Genomic DNA, 19,425 nt, shown 5'->3' on the forward strand with positions numbered 1-19,425 from the left:
ACACACACACACACACACACACACACAGAGTGAAATAACTGGAATTAACAAATCTGGTAAGCATTAAGGGCTTAGTGTCATTTTGTATAGAGAGTCATAGTATATTTATGGATAGTAACCTTAGTGTTATATCTTATTGACAAAATTACACTACTTGTGAACTCTAGCATGCACTTTCTCCCAGTGCAAGCAGAGTGGGGTAAGTTAAATTGCGGTAGATTTTTATATTGCTTGTGTGTGCATAACTTTAATCAATTATAATTCTATATAATTATAATTATAATTTTGAGCTATGGTCTGAGACAGCTGTAGAACCTTGTCCATCCCTAGTATTACAATTTTGTTTTCCTCAATTAGGTTTCAAAAGCAAACACTTCATCATTGTCAGATATTTTTTATTATAAAGAAAGCCATTCATGCTTCCTTACTGTAGCTTCCAAAAAGCTCCTAAAGCCTCATCCAGCTTCTGTTAAGGTCAATGGAAAGGCCTCTGTTGAAGTCAGTGAGAGTTGGATAGCTCAGCGAGAGAGAACTGCTTCCTGCCATACATAAATGGTAAACCATAATTGAATTTGTATGTATGTGGTATGTTTGTGTATAAAACCCTCAGTTTTATTTTTAAAAAAGATGCTATGCACACAACATACATACCTGACTCCAAATCACAAACACAAGGAAATTTAAAAGTTAAGCCACAATCAATATGTACACTCTAATCCTCCACCCACAGACACACCTTACCACTATTGCACCTATTGTACACCACAGTCAGCAACCTTAATTCTGCTCCTGTAGGGATCCTAGCCTCTGACCTCAGAATTCTTCAATATATGTAACATATAGATAAGCTTGGCAGAATTTGATTTTTATTTTTTTCTAATTTTAACCATTTTTATCCACTTAAAAAAAATTCTATTTGTAAGTATTTTTCATTTTTTTTTTTTGGAGTTAAGGCAGTGTTGACAGTGGGGCTGCAGTGGGCTCCCTGTGCAGCCAAAAGGCCCAAAACACTGGGGCACAAGGTGCGAGGGAGGCTGCAGTGCATTGTGACCAGAGACACCCAATCCTTGCAGGCACAAGATAAGAGGAAGGCTGGGGTCCTGGGAGAGCAGACCCCCCCACACACACTCCTTCCTAGCTAGGGCCATGAGGAGGAGGACAAGGTTCTGGCTATGAGGGAAGCCACTCCATTGCTGAATGGCTCCTGCTGGAAAAGGAGCCATTCAACAGAGGGGTGGCCTCCTCCGCGGCCAGGGATGATGATGACAAATCATGGCAGTTCTGCCTTGGGGGGGGTCTCTGCTCTGCCAGGCCAGGATTCCTCCGGTCTTTCCGACACCTTGTGTCTGCAAGGATCCAGTGTCACGGGCCCCACTCACCAGTCAGGTGTGTGTGTGAGCCATCCCTGGCCAGGAACTGTTCGGCAGCAGTGTGTCCTTCCCTGGACCCAGGGGCTTGTCGTCCACTGCTTTCCCCTAATCCACAGAGCCAGTGGATGGCATAGAAGGCAATTAGGGATAGAAGGCATAAGATAGGGATATCCATAAGATACCCTTATGGGAATCTTATGGGGATACCCATAAAATAGGGATAGTTAGGCATAGAAGGAAATTAAGTTAGTCAGCATGACTTGTCCATGCTGACTGTTCCTGATCACTTTCCTCTCCTCCAAGTGCTTCAAAATTGATTCCTTGAGGACCTGCTCCATAATTTTTCTAGGGACTGAGGTGAGGTTGACTGGCCTGTAGTTCCCCAGATCCTCCTCCTTCCCTTTTTTAAAGATGGGCACTACATTAGCCTTTTTTGAGTCATCCGGGACCTCCCCCGATCACCATGAGTTTTCAAAGATAATGGCCAATGGCTCTGTAATCACATCCACCAACTCCTTTAGCACCCCCGGATACAGTGCATCTGGACCTGTGCTCGTCCAGCTTTTCTAAATAGTCCCGAACCACTTCTTTCCCCATGGAGGGCTGATCACCTCCTCCCCATGCTGCGCTGCCCAGTGCAGTAGTCTGGGAGCTGACCTTGTTCATGAAGACCAAGACAAAAAAAGCATTGAGTACATTAGCTTTTTCCACATCCTCTGTCACTAGGTTGCCTCCAACCCATTCAGTAAGGGGCCCACACTTTCCCTGACCACCACCTTGTTGCTAGCATACCTGTAGAAACCCTTCTTGTTACTCTTAACATCCCTTGCTAGTTGCAACTCCAGGTGTGATTTGGCCTTCCTGATTTCACTCCTCATGCCTAAGCAATATTTTTATACTCCTCCCTGGTCATTTGTCCAGTCTTCCACTTCTTGTAAGCGTCTTTTTTGTGTTTAAGTTCAGCAAGGATTTCACTGTTAAGCCAAGCTGGTCATCTGCCATATTTGCTATTCTTTCTACACATCGGGATGGTTTGTTCCTGCAACCTCAATAAGGATTCTTTTAAAATACAGCCAGGTCTCCTGGACTCCTTTCCTCCTCATGTTATTCTCCCAGGGGATCCTGCCTATCAGTTCCCTGAGGGAGTCAAAGTCTGTTTTTTTCTGAAGTCCAGAATCCATATTCTGCTGCTCTCCTTTCTTCTCTGTGTCAGGATCCTGAACTCGACCATCTCATGGTCACTGCCTCCCAGGTTCCCATCCACTTTTGCTTCCCCTACTAATTCTTCCCTGTTCGTGAGCAGCAGGTCAAGAAGAGCTCTGCCCCTATTTGGTTCCTCCAGCACTTGCACCAGGAAATTGTCCCCTACATTTTCCAAAAACTTCCTGAATTGTCTGTGTTTTTAATTTATAAGGGGGGGGGGGGGGTCGCACTCAGAGGCTTGCTATGTGAAAGGGGTCACCAGTAAAAAAAAGTTTGAGAACCACTGTTGTAAGCGCACTGATTATTACCATTTGATATTTTGTGTCAGCTGAACTTGACATTCTACTCTTATGGTCAGCAGGAAGGGGCAATGCAGTGACCTTCTCCTGATCTGGCACCAACTTCTTCGTGCCCGTCCTTCCCATCCACGTAAACTTCCCCCTTCTCCCCACCTGTTAAAGGGAGCCCTTAAAGGGGCAACATCCCTTTTCTTCCAGTTGGCCAGGCACAGCCCTCCCTTCTCTCTCCCCACATGAAGGTTGTGGTGAGCACATTCTTGGGGGAAAACTTAAACCAGACACGAAGACAGATCTTAATATGAAATCCTAAAATGTCTGAATCTGACAGTTCCTTTACATATGTTGAGCGATGTGCATGTTCCTTGAGTCAAGGAAAATAGATATCTTGATAAGGTGTGCTTTAAATTCTAACATGTAGAAGAAGAAAAACCTTCACTACCAGTCTTCAACCCCTCAGTGCAGAGCTGCGTCCGAAGAGACAAATGGTTGAAATTTTAAACTACAGCCCTTAAAATAGCAAGGAGAAAGTGAGGCAAGGCTATAGGGAATTCAAATCACAACTAATTGAATTCTCCCTTTTTATTGGGTGACACCTTTTCTCCATTTTATATCAGAAAACTGTGCGGCATTTGTATTGAACTAGAAATCTGTCATAAAGATACAGTGATAATTGTCTTATTTGTGAGACCGCTTCAGACTTTTAGCACTCCCCTTTTCAGAAGAAAGGATGTTTGGAAAGGAGCATTGTTGATTGAAGCCATCATCTGAGGGGAATACAAGAGGGGAAAAAATATTAACGGTTAAGTGACTGAGCACCCATCTATATAGTAAGGTTTTGTTGTTAATTTATTTCTTTTGACTCTTTCAAGATTTATTCAGCCTTGATATAATTTGAATCTACACTTTAGGAAACTTCCTACCTTAATCTAATCTCAAATAGATCAGATTTGGTATTGAATTTTTATAAAGCAACTGTATTTGTGTTTTTGAAATTATATTTTTAAAATCTGTTTATAAAAGAAAATCAGTTGTATTTATCATTCATTTAAAATATCCTTATTCTCCCTTTTAGACATTGCCTTGGTGGACTTTGCGATATGTGAATATTCACCAGCAGTTGCTAGAGGAGCGATCGCCTGAGCTCTTTGCTCTTGCCCAGAGTTGTATAGAACAAGGTAAGTTTTTCAAATTATTTGATTATGTTCACATATAATACCATTCACTTGTCAGAAGAGTTTTGTAGATGTGTCACAGTTTGCAGCATGGTGCCTGTCAGGTGTTTTTGTAGCTGCAGAGAGTAGAAAGGCACTTCTTAAATTTATGTTGATCTAACAATTCTCTCTTGTTGATGTGTGCTCTGTTGGTTAAAGCTCTGTAATCCTGATTACACTCTATCTGCTTGGAAACAAAAAAAGTGTTTCAGTGGTATGCTACTGTTAATATGTCACAAATTGATTTGCAGGCATTATGCCTGTCTTGTCTCTTATTTAACAAAGCTCATTTGAGTTTGAAAATGTGAATTCTTCTGGTTTTGTACAACTTTGTGAGAGACACTGAGCAATTTTCTACTACTTCTCACAGAGTATCAGAATTCTTATTAACCTGAACCAGAAATGTTCGGTACATGGTGTTCAATTCCAAAGACATGCTGGGTTACATTGCAAAAGGAGGGCATTATTTTTAAATTGAATTTTGAAGTGAATATTGATGCTGAGGGAAGCAGACTAATAGTGTTGGAACTAAACATAAAATACCATTGGTTTTTAAGACATTGAGTTTATTTGTTAGCTGAAGATTTTTTGCTGGAACTGTGGAAGCCTAAGATTATATTTTCAACAGTGTTAAAGACATTTTTCTCTCCCACTTAGACATGCATTGGCATGTATAGATTTTGTCCTTGCCAAAAAAGGTATAGGGAATTTAAAATTCACTATTTTACAGGATGAACTCTTTTTTTTTGGTAATGAAAGGTTATTTCTTGGGGTTTGAACCAGCTGTAGGATCAAGGCATGACAGTGATGTCAGAATACCAAATAGTAGTTTGGGGCCCTTGCAAAATTACCATATGAATAGCAAAAACTTTTAAAATACAATGGTAAGATTGAACATAGAATTATATTGGGCCCAATCCTGTGAATTGGTGAGTGATCTCCACTGCCATTAGGCGGCTCCAGCATTGGATCCATCCACTAAATTCTATAGTGTTTATCTTTCTCTGTTCGAGAGCTTTAAACAAACTTCCACACAGTTTTATTGTAGGAGTGTGGGAAAACTTCATTTATGGACTATGAACCATTTCATTTCAGTAACTTAGATATCTAATTGACCAAGTGTCTTTAATCTATACATTGGGAAACTTGCTGTGTAATCACACTTTTCAGAAGAAAGGAATTCTAGGACACCTTTACTATCAGCACATGAAATTAAATTAGTTGACATGCAGACATACAGGCCAAGGAAATCTTAGACATTAACTGACATGGAGATAAGCCAGTCTGATTTGAGCTGCTAATGTCCTAATTAGCAAATTTATATTCATTTTGGCAAATTGTATTTTTAAGGTAAAAATCAGATGTTGTACTGATCAGTATGGTAATTGAGCACTTCAGAAAAAAAACGAAACCTAATCAACCTATTGCTTAAAAAAAATCCTATAAAATCTGACCCTCAAGGTGTGCTGCAAAGCCAGTCTCATCCTCTCCCCCCCTTCTTCAAAGGGGAGAATTGCAAAGGTGATGAATTGTTAGAGAGAGAGTTTTGCTGATTTGCTGCTGGAGGTGAGGGGTGGACTAGATTTAGATGAAAATGTTGCTACTTAGTTATAAAGGAGTGGCGTTTTGCTTTTTTTTTTTTTTTTTTAATCTTCAAAACTCCGAGACTGGATAGATAGCTGCTTCTTAAAAACTCTGTACAAAATTAACTAAATGTCAGACAGGTGGCTGCTGACGTTTGTTGTTCAGGTTAGGAAGGGGAAGGTGGAGGGATTCCAAAAGCTTTTTCGTTATTATAGAGACTGCAAATGACCCTGTTCGTAATACTCTGCAGTGATTGTTGCTCTGAATACAAGAGAGTTGTATAGATGAATAATCAGTGAGAGGGAGACAGGTTCAACATCAGTCTATATGCCAGCAGTTATTCAGTTGCACTTGAGACTGTAGTTTATCATTTATTTGGCTGAACATTTCTATGATGACTTTGCTGGAGAGTACAAATTATTTTACTTTATTTTTAAAGTGTTCTTGCTTGTCTGAAACTCTTACTCAAAGAATCAAGGTAGCAGGAAAAACAAAACCTGTAACATGGAGTATTTTGTCATACAGTGACTTTGAGTAGTTAGCATGTGTGTGTTGCCTTAGAAATTCTTAAAATAAGGTTTTAGAGCAATACTAAAAATAGGATGCTATGATTGGGGCACACTAAGGTTATGTCTGCACTGGTGTGCATACTCTAGTACGGGTTGTGTTCATGCAGGCTCGAGCCAGCCAAACCCACCCCAAAAGTCTACATTTGCTCTGCTAGACATTCATATAATGCTGTGTACCCATGTGCATCCACAGTGCTGCTCTGGGTACACAAGTTTAGTGCTACTGTTTCAGGGACTATATGCCAGGGTTCTTGGAATCACACAGAGACACTGTAGGAACCAGTTTTTGGTGTGTTGTTGGTACTATGTTTCAGTCCTCCTTGGACCCATATGTGGAACACATTTGTGCCTTGCTTTCACACATATGCCGATGACACTTCTGGATCATGTTGCCCTCACTTCTGTTTCTGCAGAACTGGGTTGTAGTCATGGATCTATTGGATGAGCTGCTCCTATTCCTTATTGCAGGACAAATTGTTTATGTAATGGAGTAGGTGGTTGGCAAGATGCTGGATGGCATTTCAGCATCATTTTTTGCCAAAAATCAAAGACCGCCGCGTGCAAGAATAATTCATTTTTCGCACAGTGGACAGATATGCTGAATGCTGCTATTGCCTTTGGTGTACCATCATTTCTGGTGCAGGAGAAATAGCATGGTGTGGTGGGATCGCGTTATCCTGCAGGCTTGGGAGCAGCAGCAGTGGCTCCAGAGCTTCCACATGAGGAAACAGACCTTCATGGAGCTATGTGAGAATCTTGCACCATCCTCCAGCACCAGGACACTGGATTGAGGGAAGCCATATTGGTACAGAAGCAGGTTGTTATTTCCCTGTGGAAGTTGGCCATCCCAGATAGCTACAGGTCTGTTGGAGTAGGAAAGTTCACTGCTGGGTTTGTGGTTGTGGAGGTTTGTGAGGTGATTAACACTGTGGTTTACCCATTGGTGGTTGCCATAAGAAACGCTCCTGAAATAATAGCTAGTTTTAAAAGGATGGGGTCCCCAAACTGCATTGGGGCCATCAATGGCACTCACAAGTCCATTTGTTTGCCACAAGGAACAAGTGAATATGTGAACCACAAAGGTTATTATTCTATCATTATACAAGGCTTGGTGTACTACAGAGGTAGGTTCATGAGTACTAACCTGTGGGAAAAGCAGTAAAGTTTCATGATGCCAGGGTGCTGAGATCTCTCTTGTACTTTAAGGAGGAAACAGGGACTTTATTCCCCAGAAATGATATTGTTATAAGCCTTGTATCTGTGCTACTTGTTGTATGTGGGGTTCCCCCAAAACCCACTCCTGCTATGATTCATGAAACTGTACCCTGACATCAGGACCCCAGGAGAAAAAGAAATTCAGTTTCACACCCTGTAGCTGCAGGATGGTCATGGAGTGAGCATTTGGTAGGCTGAAGGCTCGTTGGTGCTGTCTATGAATCAGCCTGGATGCCAGTGTGGCCTGCTTCACACTGCACAACAGTTACGAGGCTAAAGGCACATATTTCTGCATCAAGTGAACTCAGGATGCTTCTGGTTTGCAAACTCTGTACAGTCAGCAGGATCCTACACATGTGCATACTGATGCTGGGTCCAGGCATGCAAGAGAAAATGGGGATGCCATATGTGCATACATCCTGGCAGTGCAGGGAGACAGAGGATGACATGGACCTTTTGCTGCTGCTAAGGGCTACCTTTACAGCCTTCCTGTGAAGCTGCTTTAGCATAAGAACAGTCATACTGGGTCAGACAAATCGTCCATCTAGCCCAGTATCCTGTCTTCTGACAGTGGCCAATGCCAGGTCCTTCAGAGGGAATGAACAGAACAGGTAATCATCAAGTGATCCATCCCCTGTTGCCCATTTCCAGCTTCTGGCAAACAGAGGCTAGGGACACTTCAGAGCATGATCTTGTATCCCTGCCCGTCCTGGCTAACAGCCACTGATAGACCTATCCTCCCTGAACTTATCTAGTTCTTTTTTGAACCCTGTTATAATCTTGGCGTTCACAACATCCTCTGGCAAAGAGTTGCACAAGTTGACTGTACATAGTGTGAAGCAATACTTCCTTTATTCCTTTAACCATGCATGATGGCACATCCCAAGTTCAGAGTGTGGTGCAAAAGTTCTTAAAGGTTTTGTGTTCATCTGATTATCACTTGCTGAAGGTTTTAATCTGTGCTTATACCATTGTATATCTGTGTGAAACCCATCATTACAGATTACTTCAACTGTGTTTACAGTTTGGGATGCAATTTGTGCTGGGGGCAGTTAAGACAGTGGTGTGATGCATTCCTTTTTCACTGTGCATGTGCTTCTCGCTGTCCATATCATATGTAACCCATTCTAACAACTTTGCTCTGATGTGTTTACATCTGGGTGTGGGTCTGTTTCTGGCAACAGTTACAGCCATTGTTGCTTTGCATTGCTTTTGAGTTTATATGTGCAACTTGGAACTGTGTGGGGGAGCCCATAGTTACAAGATTTCCACAATGGTTTTATGGTTCAGTTTGCAGCTGCTGCAGGGCATTGTAGCAGTCTTTTTGTGTCTAATTGGGTTTTGAACGTCCCTATTGAATACTACTATTTACATATGCAACTTTACTAAGTTTCACAGGACCCGCAACTCTACTAGATATCTCTTTCCTAAACAGCTTTAAAGCGATGGTGGACTGTGCTGTGTTCTCCCCCAGACCAGACCACCCACCCCCTTTGCTCTGTGTGGCCCCAGAAGGCTGCTTGTATCCTGTAGATAGGCTTGGCCTGACGTTCTAGAAAAGAAAAGGAAATTCAGAGAGAGATTTCATTTAGTTACCTTGGTCCCTGCACCAGAAACCTCTCTCTCTCAGCCAAATGCAAACGTATGATGAATTCTTCTGTGTTTCCCCTTGAGACCCTACTTCCCACTCCATGCTTTCCCACAACATTCCCTGCCTGCCAGGTGGTCAGGAAAGAGACAGACACAAAAGCATGCTGATTTTTACCTTCCCAAGTTTCTGTGGAATGTGGTCTGCATCTTAACCCACACTCCCTCTTTGGAAAACAGTAAACTTAATGTTTAAGAATTTTTTCCCCCAGTAGGTCCATTTTGGGGTTGAGAATAGCAGAGGCTGGTTGGACGGGGGGGAAAGGTGGACGAGGTGGTATGGAGATGGGCCAGGTCAATGGCATGGCTTCAGCATTATTCCTTGCACACAGTAACACACAGAGCAATGCTTGTTATGTTATTGAGGGAAGAAAAATCATTGCACCTCATTTCAAATGTCCTTGTTTTTAAAAGTGCAAACTTTGCACTACAAAAAGGGGGGAATATTTTGGAGGGAAGGAGTGGCTTGCATTATTAACTTACCAGCCTGGGGTTCTGCATCTTGCCGAGGCACCAGTCCATCTTCAGGATCCTCCGTAAGGATTTCTGCAGCCTGATCCTCCTCTTTCCTGGCTGCTTTCTGGGTCTTCAGGGTTATCCTTGATATTTCTAGCTGCACCCGTGTCACTGTCCCATTGAATGATGAGAATGGAAGGGTTCAGCAGCACAAGGTGAGCCACTGTATGATCAGTACGGGGAAACCTTGCAATCATATAGTCGAGTTCCTCATAGAACAGAAATGTGGCAGGCGCTTTCCCAAACTGTCTGTTGAAGTCCTAGGCCTTCCTGTACAAGTACTTCAGGTGCTTCTTTCACTCCCCACACTAAATAACAATAAGGAGATTGCTCAATTCCTCCAGCTTGCTGGAAATTTGCCCATACAGGTGAATGTTACTGCTGCTCCACCCAAAATTGTGCTGACTGCTGTACTCCATCCAGGTATTTATTAAAGCTCTGATATGCTCTTGGGCCAACTAGCTATTTGCTAAGCTGTTGTCATGTTTTCTTGTAGTAGTGAACTGCAACAGAACGCTGGTGAGATGTGCAGCATGCTGCTACAGCTGCATTACAGGGAGAGTGTGAACTTTATTCATTCGGGTCAGGAAGAAATGGGTACAGTGCATTGTGGGAATGGCAGTGGAGGATTATTGAAACCTGAGCCTTAGTACCCACCCATTCCTACATCCACACTGCAAAATGGCCTAGGTACTGGGCCAAGCCACAGCTCACCCATGCTCTTTCCAACACCCTTTAAGTGAGCTAGCTAGCTTGGAATCTACTCGCCTTGTGACATGACTTCATGGGTTCGACATGGACAGTGTGCGGAGCGGGGGGAATGACACAGCCTCATGCCTGGACACATGTAGAGTCACCAGTGTAGACATAGCCTTAAATATTAATGATTTTATAGTAATAATTTATGCTTTGCAGCATCAACAACAAAGACCAAGAAAAATAATTTTATAAGCGTTTATGGCGGATATATCTGAAGTAAGGCAGATAAGTAATTTGAAAATCAGCGAAAAAGAGAATATAACTAGATGAATTTCTATCCAGTAGACTCCAGGTAGGGTAGAGTTTGTGCAGTCTTGATCAGTTTCCTGGACGCCACATATACAGTGGGGTAGTGACTGTGTTATGTGCATTGGACAGGTCAGAAGTAGCTTAGCACTGTAGATCCAGAGCTACTCAAGATATGACTTGATTTTTTTTTTTTTTTTTTTTTTTTAGAACTGCTGAGCCCTGGAAAGTTCTGAGTGCTCAGCACTTTTGAAAATTAAGCCTATCTAGTAGAGCTTGGCAAAAAAATTTGACAAATACACTATTTGTTGAAAAATGCAGTTTCAGTTGCCTTGAAACTATTCACAAATTTGACATGAATTCTCCAAATATTTTCGGCCAAACATTTTTTGGGACTTAGATGCCATTTACAAAATGTGGGGGAGAAGGAGACTCCCATCTTATAACTTTAGCCCATTGCTTAGGGCACTCAGTCGGGATGTGGGAGACTCGGGTTCAATTCCTCTCGATCTGATAACTTCTCCTCCTCCTGTTTTATAAAGCTATCGCTTTCAAACTGATTGAAACTCAATGTTTTGGATTGAACAACATGTTTTGTTTCACCCAAAACTGTTTTTTTGTTTCGCTGACATTTTTCCCAGTTTTCAAATTCAGTTCAACCTGCACCAAATTCTTTTTTTTTTTTTTTTTTTTTTTTATTTATTTCTTCTTCCCTGAACTGCCAGAAAACTGAAAAGTCAGTTATTCGCCCAGCTCTGTTATTCAGGTACCTAAATAAGGACTAGGTAAAAGTGAACTTACTGGGCAAAGATTGTAACTTGCTAAAATTAAGTTTGTCACTAAAAAGGTGTCTTGTTTTCTTTTGTTTATAATTGTACCTGTCTTTCTCTTGCTTTGTATCACTTAAATCTCTGTTCTTTATTCATATACTTATTCTTGGTTTTACTATAAACCATCTCCATTCTGTTATATTGAACTAAAGAGAGTCTCCTCAGGTAACCTAACAGGCTGGGGTATATACTGTCTCTTTGGGGGTAGTGAATTTAATAATTTTTATGAATGTCCAATATGGCAATGTTGAGACTTGCAGAGTCTTGAGGAGTTGGCTGGTGAGGCTCACAGAGCAGTGTGGCAGGCACCTGATACACAGTTTAAGCCCCACTAAAGCTCACTCTTCCTCAGGCAGAGGGGTAACACAGTGGCTTACAGTTCTGGGTCCCTTGAGCAGAGTGTCAGCATCTAACTTCAGGCACCCATTTTTGAAAATCTTGGCCTAGATCAATGGTCACCAACCGGTAGATGGATCATGGAGCTCTGACAGTCGATCTCAGTCTGTCTAGGTTTGCCAACGCTCCTGCAGCCTAACCAGGAGATCGGCCGCAAACAATCTGGTAGCACAGCAGGGCTAAGGCAGGCTCCTTGCCTGCCCTGGCCCCATGCTGCTCCCAGAAGCAGCCAGCATGTTCCTGCAGCCCCTGGTGGGGGGAGGGGGGAGAGAGCACTGTCCCTGCAGCTCCCATTGGCTGGGAAGGGGAATGTGGCCAATGGGAGCTGCGGGGGTGGTGCCTGCTTCCAGGGGCAGTGCGCCAAGCCACCTGCACCCCCCCACCCCCAGAGCCGCTGCCGGACATGCCAGCCACTTCCAGAAGCAGCACGGGGCCAGGGCAGGCAGGGAGGCTGCCTTAGCCCTGCTGCGCCTCTGCCAACACAGAGCTGCCTGAGGTAAGCGGTGACCAGATGGAGCCTGCATCCCAAACCACTCCCAGAGGTCACACCCTCTCCTGTACCTCAGCCCCCTCCCAGAGCCTGCACCCCAATCTGCTGCCTGAGCCGGAGGCCCCTCCTGGAGCCAGCACCCTGCACCCCCTCCTGCACCCCAACTTCCTGCCCCAGCCCTGAGCCCCTTCCTGCACTCGAACTCCCTCCCAGAACCTGCACCCTGAACCCCCTCCTGCATCCCAACCCCCTGAGCCCCTCACACACTTCGAAGCCGTTGGTCCCAGCCCAGAGCCCACACCCCCTTTCACACCCTAACCCCCTGTCCCAGCCCGGTGAAAGTGAGTGAGGGTGGGGGAGAGCGAGTGGGGAAGGGCCATGGAGAAGGGGAGTGGCAGAGGTGTGGCCTTGGGGGAAGGGGCCTGGCAGGGGTGAGTCAAAGGTGTTTGGGTTTGTGTGATTACTATTTTTCTACATTTTCTTTGAGGTAGGTCCTGGGTTGCACTTAAATTGAAAAAGTGATCTTCTGCTTAAAAAGGTTGGAGACTGCTGGCCTAGAGCTTTGAGAGAGAGAGGGCTTTTGATGCAAATTGAGATTTGTGAGTGTGATGAGTTTGCTGGGTCGGGGCATTAGCTGCTATTCTTTAGTTGCTTGCTTTTTTTTTTTTTTTTGGTAACTTACATGAAAGGCATTTCAGGTGAGTGCCCTTAAATCTTATAAACTAAAATAAATTAGCTATTCTAGAGATTAATTTTATGTCATGTCTTTGGTTTTCAATTAAATGTCATTCTGAAATGATAAAGATTTTAAACAGTTCTTTGGCTGGCCTTGAAAAATCTACTTGCCTACTTACACACAAGCAAGGAGGAGGCATTATTCCATTGGTAGGGTGATGCAAACCTTCCAGTTCTGCAGAATCGATCTGCTAACCTTTTACGTAAAATAAGTAGTGTCTCGCATTTGTGGTTGCCAAGATTATGCTGGTTTATATTCAAAAGGTGGACAGCTGCAGTGCCTCGCTGCTGTTCTCAAGCAGCTGTCCTGTGAAATCAGGACTCAGGACAATTTCTCTGTTTGTTGTTTAGAACCTTGTGCTTAATATGGTGTGGGTAGCCAGAGGGCTGTCTGTTCTGGGGATCTCAATGATAACACAAGTGGAGCCAAATTGATGCTAGTGAGAGTGGGGAAACTTTCCAAAAACATTCCTAGTGCAAACATGGTGTGTCTAAACTTTTCGGGCCCTGATGCTAGCATTGTGAGAAAAGACTAAGCTGATAAGGGAGTAATGAATATATCTTTTAGTTAAAACATGAACTTAATTAAAGCAGATTTTTATAGGTTTTTCTTGTTTGCATCCCCCCTAAAGTAATGTATTTTAATTGGCGGCATTTGTTTTTGTCACATGAACCATATTAAATATTTTTAAAAGTTAAGTACTGTGAAGTTCCCCTGGTGTTATCTGGACTGGTGATCTGTTATGTCACTCCAATCCTCAACTCTGGGAGCCAGCCTTACCTTGCTCCGCTGTGAGAACCCCCACTCCCAGGCTGTTTACACACAGACTCTAGCATGTAAGCTGCTCCCAGCACATGAGTGAGCACTTTTAGCCAGCTGCTGCTTGGATTGTGCAACCGAATGACACTAGCCAATATCTCCGGTCCCAGACACAACCCTAGGAACCTCAGTCTTGCAGTGTCCCGTTATGCCCGCTGGATGCTGCAAGCTTATATGAGTTCGTCAATTTAACAAAGAAATTGATATGTACCAGGCTTGTTATCCCAAGGGGAGTCGCTGACACGCTTCAAACCAAACGCACTGCTTCAGGTAGAATAAACAAATTTATTAACTACAAAAGATAGATTTTAAGTGATTATAAGTCAAAGCACAAGACGTCAGATTTGGTCAAATGAAATAAAAGCAAAATGCATTCTAAACTGATCGTAACATGTTCAGTGCCCTCACAAACTTAGATGCTTCTCACCACAGGCTGGCTGGTTGCCCTTCAGCCAGGGTCTCCCCTTTGATGAGCGCTTTAGTCACTTGGTGGTGGTGTCTGTAGATGGAGGTGGAAGAGAGAGCCAGCATGGAAAGTATCTCTCCCTTTTATCATGGGGGTGACTAAGTGACTTAGAATCATAGAATATCAGGGTTGGAAGGGACCTCAGGAGATCATCTAGTCCAACCCTCTGCTCAAAGCAGGACCAATAACTCGAGAGTCCAACCAATCCTTTGTTGCTGCCTAGGCCAGTGTCCTTTGTTCCTGTGAGGCTGGGCTGGGTTTGTCCCATACATGCCCTGATGAGGTGTGAATTGCCCCTCTGTTCCTGGAGAGTTTTGCCTGGGCTTTTTTTAAGCCATGAGGACACATTTTCAGCCTCAAAACTATATGCATGAAATTACAACCTGTAACATTACTATAACAACAATGCTCAGTGCAACATGAACATTCTGAAGATACCTGACATGACAAACTTTGCATTGGGTACCACACAATCATATTATAAGGATGAACATGGGGTTGCAGGGTGTTCCCCCGAGATGCAGTGTGTCACACCTGTCCCCTTAGTTTACTGCAAGAGGGTTAGTCACTGACCATCTCAAAGGCAGTTTGTGTTATAGTTCTCTTGGCATCCAGCCATTAAGGCCATGAGGTTTGGCCAGCCGCTGCTTGGATTGTACAACCGAATGACACTATCAGATCACTGGTCCAGATAACACCAGGGGAACATCACAGTGGCTCAGCAAGCAGGGTAAGGCTGGCTTCCAGGGTCGAGAATTGAAGTGACCTAGCAGATCACCGATCCAGATAACACCAGGGGAACGTCACAAGTACTATTAACAGATAAGTGAATACTTTGTTTTTGTGGATACAGACTAACATAGCTACCCCCTGATACTTTTTTGTATTGTCCAGTTCATTACTATGGCAGTGTATTCCTTTCTGGATGTACTGCAGAGCAGATAGCTGTATTTTTTTTTAATGCTTGCCCCTTGAAGCCTTAAACCCAGGAAATGATGCACAACTGCAGTGTGTAAGTAATTGCCCCTCTCTGGAATAATGTAATACTTATTTGATCAGAAATCTGCTTTTTTGTAATATTTCCCCCCACTGTCATATAGGCTCCATTGCACAGACAGCTGTCATTTAACAATTACTAGCTCAAGAAAGAGCTGTGAAGAACGAATGAAAATCTAGGCCTGCATGTGTATAAAATCCTTAGTAGGTTTCTTTATGCACTTTTCTTTTTTTTAAAAAAAAAAAGAGAAAAACAAATGACACTTTCTTCTGTGTGGTTTTTTTAATATATGTTAATGTGCTTGCCTGACCTTCAAGAAGCTATAAAGTATGGTGATGTAGATAAGTGAAATGGGTATTGTAAGTTGTATAGGGTTGACATTGAAATGTTCTGTCAGTTACTGAAATTGGTGAAGAGGGATAAAATGGGTTCTGCTAGAAACATACATTTTTATGGGTCAAGTCTGAAGTCCAAAAACATTTATTTAAAAGAGGATGTGTTTAATGATGAATGTGAAAACAAGTTAAAAACACAAAGCAAATCAGATGGCTTCATAACAAGAAAGTGCTGCTGTGAATTACCAAGATGTAAGGTCAATGTTCAGCTAACTTCCCCAGACTTTAAATCAGTCTGTTGAAATAAATTCCAGTGTGCTAATCAGGTTGCACCAAAATAACATTTAAATAGTGCTAGCATCCTGAAAGCTTCATTTTTTGATGCTTAAGTAATGGGATATGGAACCCAGTCAGTCTACTTAAAAAGAAAAATCATCAATGGAACTGTCATTTATTGGTAGAGTAATTTATAAAACACTTTTTCTTCTTGGATTCTTGAAAAATATTTTTAAAATTGCATTTCTTCAAAAATCAGAAAATATAGTGTTAATTTTTTGTTCAGCTTGTATGATTACATAGCTAGGGAAGAATAATTATGTATGTATCTGAGCTCAAATGTGCAAATATACATTTTCTTTGTTAGAGGAAACATTTTGAGAAATAATGAATACTATATGATTCCTGAACAGTGCATTTAATATATGAATTGCCAAAAGAGATCATGCAATATTCTATCCAGTCTAGTAACCCGTCTCTGACAATGGCTACCAGATGCTTTAGAAGAAGGTGCAAGAATCTTTAATGATAAATTCTAGAATGAAACTTCCCAATGTAAATACAGATAATGGTAAAGCACTTCCAAAGCTATGGATGAAAATGGCTATATTGGGTTGTTCCTAGGTCTGAGAATTTATATCGCTTATTTCTTCTTCGAGGAGCGTCCCTGTGGGTGCTCCACTCCAAGTGTCTTGGCACCCTACGCTTGTAATCAGAGATTTGTAGTAGCAGTGCCCTGGTTGGCCACGCACACCCGGCAGCCATTTCACGCGGCCGACTGTCCCTCAGTTCCTTCTCTACCGCTTTTGGCTTGAGTCGGACCAATAGCAGCACGTCTCTCAAATCATAGATAGTTACCCTTCTTTGTTTGTAAACTACCCTTCCTTTCATTTTGTTCTTATTTACCCTACTTTTACCCTTTAAAATTTTTTTTTCTTTATAGTTTCTTTCTTCTACCCACCCCGCCTTCAGCAGGCTCCCACTTTGAATAACAACAACCAAGTACGGGACTCATCTCCTTCCCTCAGGCATGCCCGGCTCTCCTGGTTTCAAATGCTGCATAACCTGTAGACTCTCCATTTTTGTGTTGAACGGCCACGCTCAGTGCGTCCGCTGCCTCGGAGAGACTCATATTGCCCAAAAGTGTCTGTGTTGTAAAAACTTAACTGCTAGGACACGAAAGGCCAGAGACCTCCAACTCAAACTGTTAATGATGGAAAAGTCCCTGAGACTAGAATGCCTCCAGGCCAACAATCACCATCGGCAGCCTCTGACAGGGGTTCTACCTCTAAGACTGTTGCCGAGGAGTCCGCTTCCAAAAAGGTCACAAAAAAGCAGACTCATACATCCCCACGGAGAGATTCGCCCAAAAGAAAGCGATCTCCAGGTAGAAAATCTGCCCTGGTACCGACGGCACTGAAACCGTTGGACCACGAGGCACCAGGAATGTCGGGTACCGAGATGTCTCAAGGAGCTGAAGACCCAGCACGGGCAAGCTGTCTCTCAGGTGCATGCCATAAGATTAAGAGACCTACCTCAGCACCGGCGGAGCCAAGGAAATCCTCTGCACCGAGCAGTGCAATGGCGCCATCCCCAGTACCCATGCAGCATAGCAAATATGCAATACGAACAGCTCTGACATTAACTGCAATTCAGAGTGTATTACCATCCGTGGCACCAAGCTTCCTGGTTCCATGCCAATTCAGCAGGCATACAGACCTCATAGTCACCTCCACACCAGGGACCCCTTTGTTCAGCACCGATGGTACCCCAGTCAGGCCTGGACTGAGCTGAATAGGCACTCCTAGTGGATCTGCACCTCCGCTATCTAGTGATGAGGATGACGTAGGCCTTTACACCCCTCGTCATTCCTCCCCGAAACCGGGACCCTCTCACCAGCAACCACCTATGGAAGGGTGAAGTTGGCAGTCACAACCATGGATGCAACCACCCATTATTCTGCCACCCAATTGGCCACACTGGGACCCATGAGAAATCTACAGGGCCCAGAATCTTAAACCTCTCAACTCACCAGCATCAGGGACCACCTGGTCCCCTTCACCCATGGGCCCACCACCATCGGGAGGCCCAGGAGGAAGGTGGAGAGGAGCCCGAAGAGGCCCCTGAAGGCGATACACTGCCACCCACCCATATTTCGTCCTTGTCTCCGGATGAAACAATTATGCCACCACCTCCCACTACAGGAGATGACTTCAAGTGCTTCCAGGACTTATTCAAAAGAGTTGCAGAATCCTTGGACATCTCTTTCGCAGAGCTGCCAGAGACCCAGCACAAACTTACCAACATCCTACAGGCATCCCCATCAGCAAAGATGGCTCTTCCCATCAACAGTGCCATAATGGATCCTGCAAAGACGATATGGCAGACACCTGCCACTATCCCACCCTCCTGTAAACATTGGACAGAAAATATTACGTACCAGCGAAAGGGGCTGAGTTCTTATTTACTCACCTGTCTCCAGATTCACTAGTTGTAGAGGCAGTAAACCAAAGGGGAAAACAGCACCAGTCAAAAACCACCCCTTATGGCAAAGATTTGAAAAAGTCTTGACCTCGTTGGATGCAAGCCTATTCCTTGGCCTCACTGCAATTCCTTGTAGTAAACTACTCAGCTTTGTTGGCGAAATACACTTACAACTTGTTTAATAAAATGACATCTTTTATTGACCAAATGCCAGAGGAATCAAAGGAGCAATACAGAGCTAACCTTGCGGAGGGCTCCTTAATTTCCAAAACAGCCTTGCAGGCCTCCCTTGATTCCGCTGACACAGCAGCTCGTTCTATCGCCACATCCGTTTCATGCATCAAGCATCATGGCTCTACCTCTCTGGATTCTTGAGGGAAGTACAAGCCACAGTTGAGGACCTGCCCTTTGAGGGCCAAAAACTATTTGCTGAAAGCACAGATTCATCTCTTCATACCTTAAAGGACTCGAGAACCACCTTGAAGACCTTGGGTATTTATGTCCCTCCAAATAAGAAGAAACAGGTCAGATTTTACACTCAAAGATTCCGTCCTACACCATACTCACAACTCAGAGAAACTACGATCAGCTCTGCAAACAAAAACAATCGAGGAGCATGCGGCACCAAAATCAACCCGTTATGTCTCAACGTTCAACGTCACGTCAATCGTTCTGAAATATTGGGCGAGGGCTCGAGACCTCTGTGTTCTCTCATTCCGGAATATCAGATGACCTCCAATCCATTTGGATATTGCGTGCTACCACACTACCCAGTCTGGAACAACATTACTACAGACGAGTTCTGGAAATCATTCAAATGGGTTACTCTATCCCATTTACTTCTATCCCCACCTACCCATCCACCTTCCCTGACCCTCTTCAGGGACCCCTCTCATGAGCCCCTATTACAGCAGGAAATAAACCATCTCCTGCAACTAGAAGCCGTAGAATCAGTAGCACCTCAACACATGAGAAGA

The 19,425-nt window shown here is 43.5% G+C and overlaps 1 protein-coding gene across 4 annotated transcripts in view; it reads left to right on the forward strand.

Annotated features, from left to right (window-relative positions):
* TTC27 (tetratricopeptide repeat domain 27) overlaps positions 1 to 19,425 on the forward strand; it is a 190,974-nt gene that overhangs the window by 27,965 nt on the left and 143,584 nt on the right. For all 4 annotated transcript variants that reach the window (XM_037895448.2, XM_037895447.2, XM_037895449.2 and 1 more), the window contains exon 5: positions 3,945 to 4,047. In XM_037895448.2, coding sequence (XP_037751376.1) covers positions 3,945 to 4,047 — 103 coding nt within the window. The remainder of the gene's footprint in view (positions 1 to 3,944; positions 4,048 to 19,425) is intronic.

Source organism: Chelonia mydas, chromosome 3 (genome assembly GCF_015237465.2).
Source record: "Chelonia mydas isolate rCheMyd1 chromosome 3, rCheMyd1.pri.v2, whole genome shotgun sequence".
Lineage (NCBI taxonomy): Eukaryota > Metazoa > Chordata > Testudines > Cheloniidae > Chelonia > Chelonia mydas.